Source organism: Vulpes vulpes, chromosome X (genome assembly GCF_048418805.1).
Source record: "Vulpes vulpes isolate BD-2025 chromosome X, VulVul3, whole genome shotgun sequence".
Lineage (NCBI taxonomy): Eukaryota > Metazoa > Chordata > Mammalia > Carnivora > Canidae > Vulpes > Vulpes vulpes.
In genome coordinates this window covers 47,750,172-47,760,413 of record NC_132796.1, presented here as the reverse complement: position 1 = coordinate 47,760,413, position 10,242 = coordinate 47,750,172, and the positions used below count along the sequence as shown (strand labels likewise).

The 10,242-nt window shown below is 39.1% G+C and overlaps 1 protein-coding gene across 9 annotated transcripts in view; it reads right to left on the bottom strand.

Moving 5' to 3' along the window:
* Nucleotides 1-385: 385 nt before the first annotated feature.
* The window catches only part of ZC3H12B (zinc finger CCCH-type containing 12B), a 443,182-nt gene continuing 433,325 nt past the window's right edge, over nt 386-10,242 (bottom strand). For all 9 annotated transcript variants that reach the window (XM_072744679.1, XM_025987640.2, XM_072744681.1 and 6 more), the window contains 3 exons: nt 8,224-8,458; nt 7,475-7,581; nt 386-6,280 (listed from right to left, as the gene is read on the bottom strand). In XM_072744679.1, the coding sequence (XP_072600780.1) occupies nt 4,860-6,280; nt 7,475-7,581; nt 8,224-8,458 (1,763 nt within the window). In that variant the 3' untranslated portion in view covers nt 386-4,859. The remainder of the gene's footprint in view (nt 6,281-7,474; nt 7,582-8,223; nt 8,459-10,242) is intronic.

Genomic DNA, 10,242 nt, shown 5'->3' with positions numbered 1-10,242 from the left:
CCAGCAGATGATATTTCTATGTCCCTGAAGATATCAGGGAAGAAATTAAGCTGGGCCCTGAACCCTCCACCTAGTTCTGACCCATGAGTGGAGGCTTGGATCAGTCCAGCCCTATGAGTAGCACTTAGGGCTGTGTTAGTATACAAAAATAGAAGAAGGCATATGCTTACTGTGGTAAAATTCAGATGAAGTCATTTGGGGAGATCCCTCTCCTTATAGCTTATCTCATGATGCAAGTCCCAAGGACAGAAAATTTTTGTAGTTTCAAGTTTTTATTTAAATTTCCCAAGGGAAGAAAATTAAGTTTTTAGAAGTTAACTAGAATGTGTGTATAGGTCGGTGTGGTATGGCTTTTGTTGTTGATGTTCTTAAAGAAACACAGTCATTTGTAGTTAGTAGACAAACAGTTTATGTAGAAAGTAAGTGTGGTTACAGTTCATTATTGTCAATGATACAGCATTTTCAATCATGATTATAGGTGAAACCAATAAAACCTCATTATGTAGTCATAGCATATTCATGCTAGTGAGAACATAGCAAAGCATTGCACCTGCATTATAGGGGAAGACAAAACTGGGGATGGGACATATTTTCACTCACCTCTGGTTGGCTTTGTGTATTTTGTCATTGAGACTTACGTTATGTTTGGGTCAAACAAAAAACCCAAAGAGGTTTTATAAAAGTTTACAACCATTAAACAGTATTTGTTTAATCCCACAAACTACTATAGCTCAGTGATATATAAATCAGGACTAGAAATAGTCAATCTGTCTATGTATATAGCTAGCTACAATATGGTAGACATTGAATATGCTGAGTCTTTCCAAAGGCATCAACTACTTTGGACAAGCAGGTTCCCAAAACATACTGGTTTGGTTTCCAGTGAGAACTAATTGTAGTGCCACTTCAAGTTTAAGACTATGCCCTCCTCAGTGTCAGATGTGAGGAGGAGAAAACTAGGGGAAGACAGAGAAGGGTTAGGAGGAAACCTGAGCATAGCTCTTTGGATAGCTTAACAGTATTTTCCCTGTGCAGTTTCAGACCTGGTTCACAGAGTAAAAGTGTATTGAAATTGTTGGCCCTCAAAATGGGCAATTGTACGAAGTCCCATACTAACAGCATAGATAGAACAGTAAATGAGTGCCTCTCAAAATGAATTCTTCTATGTTAGAAGAAAGCTCAGTGCCAAAGGTTAATGGGTATCAATATTTGAATTACTGTATAAAGAGAATTTATTCTCAAATAGAAAAAAATGGGTTTTCAAAGTGTTCTGTAAACTAGGAAAGAAAGAGAGAATACTTATATTATTACTTAGAAAAAGAAAAGTTTTACAGACCCTTTCCATAAGGCATCTGTCATTCTCCTTTCTATACTTTACACTTTGAAAGATAGTGCAGGGATCCCTGGGTGGCGCAGCGGTTTGGCGCCTGCCTTTGGCCCAGGGCGCGATCCTTGAGACCCGGGATCGAATCCCACATCGGGCTCCCGGTGCATGGAGCCTGCTTCTCCCTCTGCCTGTGTCTCTGCCTCTCTCTCTCTCTCTCTGTGACTATCATAAATAAATAAAAATTTAAAAAAAAATAAAAAAATAAAAGATAGTGCAATGGCTATATGCGTCCTTTGAAAAGGCTCTAGTAATTGAATTGACCTTGCCACTCCAGAATCACACTTCTTCAGGTTGAAATAAAAGTAACCACAACAAAATCACAAAAAGAAACAAAAATCACAAAATGTATAAAATCTAAGGCCTGAATAGGCACAGACTTTCTATGAGTTCAGAAATTCAGTGAAAAAATTAAAAGTACAAAGCACCTCTTGCAAAATATACTGGTCCTTGAAAACCACACTAAACACTGCAGTAACCCCTGCTGAGTGCTTGGAGGTAAGTATTCTCAGGAACACAAGCTTAACCCTAAGAAAGAGGCCTGATTTTATTATCAGGAGAACTGAGAAGGTCCCAGTGCTTCTTTCTATTTGTTGTTTTATAATTACAGACAATATGGAAAAGTCAAGAAGTGTACAGATATCAGTATAAAGAAAATGTTTCTCTAATAACCTCACTAAAAAGCATGCTAGATTCATGCATTCATAATTTTAGCTTCTTGCAGATGATTCACTACCACAATTTTGACACAAAATTCCTTTTTGGGGGACATAGTAAATGTAATAGGCTAAAGAGAACTTGTGCAATATAATCCTTGAAACTGTACACATAATAGCTGTGTGCATAGTAATAAAGAAGCCTTGAAAAAACTGTCTTTGTCTATAAACCACTACTGCCCTTTGTAAATAGCTCCCTCATGACTCCCAGGCTGCTTTTCTGTGACACACAGTGCCACAAACATCCTGGTGAAAAGTCAGTACCTAACTTAGTTTATTATGAGTTTTGTACATTTGTTCTTATGCAATCAGGAAAAAAAGATATAATTTGTATCAACAAAAGGTCATTTCTGGTTATTTGAAGCATTGCTTTTAGCCACTTTGGCTGGTACACATTTAATGAGAAGAATGACAATTGGTTTTGGAAAATAAAAAATACATATGCTGCCTTAAAAATATGTCCTGTGTTGGGAGGAGCTTACAGTTTTCCCAAGTATTAAATATGAACATATTTGAGATAAATTGCAGCTGACAAGACAAATCTTGTGCTTCCCTGAAAATTGTGCAACTAGTAGATACTGTGGTGCCATCGATGATTTTGGTAGGAAGATGAACTAACAGGTACAAAGGCAGTAGAGTCATCTAAGATTGTCAAATACCCTTGATTTAGACATGGGACAGATTCAGAAGGTCCAAGAGGTTGAAAATAAAATGTTTGTATAAGTTGAAAATAAAGTGTATAAAATTTGGGTGAAACTGAATTGCAAGCACTTCAGTGGCAACTGTCACTCTCTATTCTATATGGGACAGAAAGTACTTTTTACATATCAGCATGCTGGGGAATGGAAAGATCAGAAAGTAGATGAATACAAAGCTGTAGTTAACTGAAGATAAATGCTGATTGAGATGCAGTTTTGATCAACTAGGACAGAGATAGAAAGCCAGAAAGCAGCATGCAAGCCACTATGAAACCACCAGAAACAATCCTGACTACAGACTCACATGTGGAGTGTTTCACCATAAGAAACATTTATAGAGAGTGTCACACCTTTTCATGAAGCAACAAAAGACCTAGACCAGGCCTTCTTAACTTTCATGATAAAAAAAAATCATAGAAATTAGCAAGTTCCAGCTCAAGAAATAGTGAGCAGGTCATGGTTCAAAATGTTTAATATACAATGGATTAAAAAAGGGGTTCATTTAATACAGCTTTTAAAAAAAACAACCCAATAATGCCTCTAGAGGAGGCATTTATCTACAAAGGTTTCCACCCTGAGCAAGATACTAGTTGCACAAATGGTGCCACCCAACCCAAAGTCCTGCTGTCTTTAGTAATGCATTTAAGAATTATCTAAGGGTAAGTGAATCCTGTTTGCTATATTTGAAGTGCATAACTGAGCCAGTTATTAGCAAAGATGTACCATCTCCTTTTGTAAGCTGCCTTTTTCCACTTAGAAAATCCCCTCGTTTTGTTTCCTAAAGAAATTCTGTTCCACCAGTGATCAACCTTATTTCCCAAAGGGTGGACAACAAGAGAAAGTGGATTACAGGACTGTGCACTGTCCTCCATTACATTTTATCCTGTGATGTCGAATACTGCATAGGTCAGAAGTCTAAAAAGTATCCATTAGACCCTCCTTGAATGCAGCTTTTGTGTTCATCATTTAATGCTGCACGTTTGGCCATCTCTCCTGGTAAAAAGGAAGTGAAGTCTGGTAGTAACTCCCTTGGTCCTGGTCAAACTTCTGTGCTTTTTTAGCACAAACCTGATATGCTTGGATCTTGAGCTTTTCCATCAGCTCCTCTGAAATAAAAAGCTGTAATCTGATCTTTAATTTGCTAAGGTGAAGAGATATAAAAGCTAAGAACTATCAGTAAATGTTGACCAGTAAAAACTGCAAAGGAAGTAGAGCTAGCTTGCTCTGGTGTCTAAGAAAACAATATTCAAATATTGGCATGTAATTTCACTTTCAAAACTGGTCGTAACTATGAAATGTGACATAAAATCAAATTAGATTCATGATCTATACAACTATAGACTAAGGACTGTGCAGAGATTTTCTTCTCATCATCACTATATAAAAGGTTATATGGAAATACAGAAACATATTAAACTAAATGCATACAGTTATACATGCAATATAATTGCTAACAATAAGTTTGAAATATACCTCTAGAAGCTTTGATGTGACCCTATAGCTTGGTTAGTAAAGATATTGAATGGTCAGATATTCATGCAATAATTTATGCATTTGCTTTTAAATAGCTTTAAATATCCTATTAAAAATCCCCAAAGGTTAATTCAACATATAATTTGCTCCTGATGCTCTTCCTTTTAAAATTAGATATATTATCAATACTTTATAATATAGAATATGTGATTAATAAAATGTTGGTAATGGAATCCCTTGGGAGATTCTTGCAGTTAGACCTTCTCCCCCTGAGTTTTGTCCTCCATTGCCTGCATGGTGCTGTGCAAAAAAGCATGGGACTTGGAGTCAGAGGACTTGAGTATGAGTCATGATTTGGTCACTTGCTAGCAGTGTGACCTTGGCAAGGAACTTAATCTCAATGAGATTTAGTTTCTTTTTCTAGAAAATAAGACATCAGTAAGATTTATCTTACAAGGTTGTTTTGAGCTTCAAATAACATAAACACTGTAACTTGTAAAGCGCAACACAAAATTATTAGTTACTCATCATAGTATTAATGCATTATTAGTATTTATATTTGTATAAAGGATTAACTTCTATGTCATGTCAACGAGCAGACCTAAGCTTAGAAACAATCAAAGCTGCCAGTTGTTGGGCATCTGCTGTGTGGGGATTCTTCTCCATCACTGCAAGAACAATGTTTGAAGGGAAAATATTGCAGAGGTTCTTGTAAGTCTGATACTGGTGCTCTGGGATCATATGCTCCCTGTTATCATTGCACATTCCAACCCAAGGATTTCTCCAAAGCTGTTCCATCTTTTCAGGCACGCTCCGTACCATGACTGGCTCATAGCATGGTTGCATGAGGCTGTTACTCAAGGGATAAGAGTGGTAGCCATAGGAATCGGTTGCACAGGGCAATGGGTCCCAGCTGGCATGTTGCTCCCGGCACAGAGGAGGTCTCCTTTGCCTCATGGGGTTGCTCTCATAGAGGCGGGAGTCAGAAATGCTGTCCATCCGAGTCATTACCAGGGCACGTCCTGGCTGGGGGGTTGCCCCAGGATGGATATTGGGAGGCATAGAGTAGTCTCCAGGACCACTGGAGCATATGCCAGTTGCTGGGTGCTGGGCTTGCAGAACTAAGTGGGGAACTGACTGTTTGTGGGGGACTTGCTTAGAATCCTCTGGGCCATAGTTCTGCACTCGCGTTAAGGCGTCATGGTAACCATGAGGAAAAGGCTGAAGACGGTTCTGAGATGCCGAACGATGCAGCTTCAAACTGCCCTCAGGATGGCTATCACCTACAGCCAAGTACAGGTTGTTGTAAGAGGAATAGTTGTCGTTCCTGGTATGGCTCATACGGTTGTCAGGACAGAGGTTGGGATTCCGGGCATATACTCCTCGGTCTGCTTCAGCCATGTAGTACTCTCGATTATGCATGCTGTTGACGTTCAGTTTGGAGAAGTCACTTAACATTGAATAGTAGCCATGGTCCCCCAAGGACTCAAACTTTGGATATTGGTCAGCATAGCTAATAGAAGTCCCATGGCTATTGGTTACCAGGATTGGGGGATACTGCATGCTAGCCATGTGCTCCAGTGAGGCCTTCTGGTGGGGGAAATGAGAGGATCCTGGCACTGGGCTGCTGGCTGAACGGGTGTTGAGTGCACTCACTGCATGGCTTTTGGGGGGTGGGATTGTGGGGACACTTAGGGCGGTCACAAGTGAGGGGACAGAGCTGGCCTCAGGCTTACGGGCAATCGACAGCCATTCCTCAGGCTCTACAGCCATGGACCGGATGCTGGGATCCGACTGGCGCTTGGGGGTCACACGTTTGACTTCTGAGGTTGTCTCACCTTTGGCACTAGACAGCCCTGTGCCACACTTGGCCGGGGTGCCTTCACTCACGGTTTTCACTGTGGACAGTTTGGCACTGATGCGGAGCTCATCAGCCACGGAACGCTGTGGTTGATTGGCCCGCTCCGGATGGTAGTATTTGCACTTGTGGCCATAGGTGCATTTTTTGCCTGAAAAATAATGCCTTGGGGTAAGACTCTCTATCATACCAGTGCAAATATGTCAGAAACTGTTGTAACAATCTGGTTACTCAGGTTAGAGTTTTACTGTTTGGGATTAAGGAAGAAAATTAACTGTCCATGAAGATGAGAGGCAGGACAACATCAACGAGGCATCATACGCTGGAAGGGAGAGGGGAGAAGTGGAAAGCTGGAGAGGAAACTTCAGTGTAAAAGCTAAGAACTGAGAGTTGAACAGCCTTCATTTTCCTATAACTCACAATTTTGTCTAGGCATAACCTGCATGCTGAGGTGGTATAGGGTAGCAGCAGGCAGCATAGTGCTATGCCAAAAACACATGCTTGGTAGCCAGTTAGACTTGAATTTCAATTCCAGCTATGTTACTTACTAGCCATGTAACTTTGGTAAGTGACTTTACTTTCTGAGCCTCAATTTCTTCTTCCATATAAAAGTCCATAATTATGCCTATATTATACAGACACTGTGTAGATTAAATGAAGATAATGTAGATTAAATGAAAGTACTCTATAATTAAAATAAAAGTTAATTGAGAAAAAGAAAAAAATCCAAGATGTCCCATAAATATGTGATTATCCAAAAAGAGTGATCATCCAAAGTAGCCTCAGACCAGGCAGCCCATGTTGCACTGTTAGGCTCACAAACTTTGTATCAGAAGGACTTGTTTAAGATCATGAAAGCACTCTAGAAAACTATATTTTAAAAAAGCAAATGAAAAATAAGTTTGGAAGCAAACTGGAACATACAGAACTGAAGAAAAGAGTATTATTAGTTGACAGAGAGTGCAATCACCTGCTTAAGAGACATGTCCTTCTTAGGGCCAAATCCAATTTGGCATTACCCTTTCTGCTTCCATAGGCCATGTGGGTTTCTGTACTTCCCTGCCTCCAGTAACACCATTTAAGATGGAGGCAGCTAAAACACATGCATTATTTAAACAAGTAACAACTTATCTTCCCTTCAATTCTAGTTACCTTTTCCTCGTGCAGTTTCTAGGATGATTCTTTAAATGCCCAACCGAAAATACATAAAGACAGAGACATTAAGTCACAGGAAGGGGACAAGTTAGGATTTTCCATTTGAAAGGGAAATCTTTGAGAGGTAAGTATCTATATAGTCTGTATGTTTCCCATAGTATAGAACTCAGTTCCGCACATAGGTACTCACCATAAGGGCACGGTTGCTTCTTGTGCTCCGGAACAACAGGTCTCTTTCTCAAGAAATTTTCAAGATTTGGGCCATGACGTCCTAAAGGATCATCTGGAGGCATAAATCTGAAAGCAAATAGTAAGAGGTAAATGTCTTCCTTTCAACCCCCTTTATGAGTTCAGACTTTCATTGTCACAGCCTTCTAATTGCCCTTTTTGCCTCAAGCTAAGCCAGCAGTTCCTCCCTCCATTCTCATTTGATCACACACACACACACACACACACACACACACACACACACACACACACAGAGATGATTTTTCCAGTGTATGATTCTTCTGTAGACTATATGTTTCAACCATAATGGCATACCTGCTGGTTCCCCAACATGAAACCCACTTTCACATCTTTATACCTTTATTCATGATAGCCCCTTTACCTGTAATGCCCAGTAGTCCCCTTTTTGCTGTCTGTAAACTTCACCTCAAATGTCATCTCCTGTTTGAGGCTTTTTCCTATCATTTCATGTAGACAAAGAAATTTTAAAAATTCTAACCATACTGCTTATCACAACACATTTTGGTTCTCTTTCTCTCTCTTCACTACTTAAGGGTGAGTCCTGTTTCTTATTCAGCATCTTATCCCCATGCCAATCAGCATAATGCACAGTACACAGTAAATGTTTAGTAAATGTTTATTGAAATGAAATAATCTATTCCTAGTTAAACTTGGATTTAGGTTATTCAGAGCCTACTGAAAGCAACGTACTTGTCATTCACAAAGGAATACATCAGCAACCGCTCCTCTATAAACTTCTTCCATTCTGGCTTTTCAACTTGAAGGTCTCGATAGTTATCATTAGATACAATGATGCCATCCGAATCGAAAGCCAATTTGACTATGAACCGGTCATCATAACAGACAACTCTTCTGCCCTGGACCCTTCGGGATGGTGTGAAGACAAGAATCTTTTCTTTCTCCAGTTTACGTAGAATATCTTGATCTGTCAAAATATAGATTATATGCCACAGAGTAGAAACCATCTTTGGAAATTACCAGCATTATCCTCATATTACAAGTACAGATGTTTGTACTAGATGAATATGTTATTTGCCCTTAGAGAGGAAGTGGCCTCTATTCCCGGCTATGGTACCAATTTGGATTGTGACCTTAGACTAGTCACCTTCTCCTTGGGACTTCAGTTTTCCATAAAGTGAAGGAACTGGATTCAATGACATCTAAGTTTCAAAAACAACCATGAAAAGTGAAAAATAACACTGATATCCTAGCATTCTTGATGATTGTTTTGCCCTTTGGAGGAAGGACCATCTTTTGGCTGCTGAAGAAAACAGAGCAGTATGCTGAGGATGTGCCTGCCAGGAGAAAGGTAAGGCATCATTCCGTACATTACATTTTTGCCTTCTGCCTGAAGAAAAGCCACAATTAAGGAGAAATAAAGCTGTAGCATGTTGAGTACTGAACCCCTTTACTTTTGGCCTCTTAACTGCTGAGGAAAGAAAGCATACAAGCTGGACTTGAGCAGGGTCAGAATCTACTCTCAGATGAAGTTGGGACCCTGTTCAGAAGCTGGCAGACAACTCCACAACACAGCTCTGACCACCACTCTGACTTACTTATTTGGCACATCATGCAAACAGCTGATACTCAGAGGACTGGGGTCTATATGTTCTCAAGTGCTATAAAGAGCTAGCTTCATATAGTGTTGTAAGTGAATGTAGTAATCCTACTGACATTAGGGTTGCATCATTGGCCTTAAGCATGTTTGCCTTTGCGGGCCCCCTCTTTAATAAAGAAATATTATTCACAAATACTCATCAAGAAAAGTGCACTCCTTATTCCTCATCACCTATTCACCTATCCACACCACCCAACTTCTCTCTGGTAACCAAGAGTGTGTTCTCTATAGATAAGAGTGTTTTTTGGTTGGTCTATCTCTCAATTTTTTTCATTTGCTGATTTGTTTTGTTTCTTAAATTCCACATAACAGTGAAACCATATGATATTTTTCTTTCTCTGAATGACTTTTATCATTTAGCATTATACTGTCTAGCTCTATTCATGTCATTGCAAATGGCAGATTTCATTTTTTGGTATAAATATATTTTTTAAGTTTTTGTTTTAATTCCAAATCACATACAGTGCCATATTACTTTCAGTTGTACTAGATTTCACTCTTTCTTATGGCTGAAGAATATTCCATTGTATGTATATACACTACATTTTATTTATCCATTCATCAATCTATGGACACTAGGGCTGCTTCCATATTCTGGAAATGATGCTGCTATAAACACACAGGTGCATGTAACTTTTTGAATTAGTGTTTGCATTGTTTTTTTTTTTTTTTGTATTTTGGGGGGATATACCACTGGGGATAGTAGTTCTATTTTTAACTATTTTGAGGAACTTCCATACTGTTTTCCACAGTGGCTACAAAATTTTGCATTCCCACCAACAGTGCAAGGAGTTCTTTTTTCTCCACATCCTTGCCAATACTTGTTTCTTGTGTTTTTTATTTTAGCCATTCTGACAGGGGTGAGGTGATATCTCATTGTATTTTTATTTCTGGTTCCCTGAGGATGAGTGATGTCGAGCATCTTTCATGTGTCTGTTGGCCATCCATATGTCTTCATTGGAGAAATGTCTGTTCATGCTACTGCCCATTTTTTAATGGGATTATTTGTTTTTTGGTATTAATTTGTATAAATCCTTTACATATTTTGGATAATTCCCCTTTAACAGATATATCATCTGCAAATATCTTTA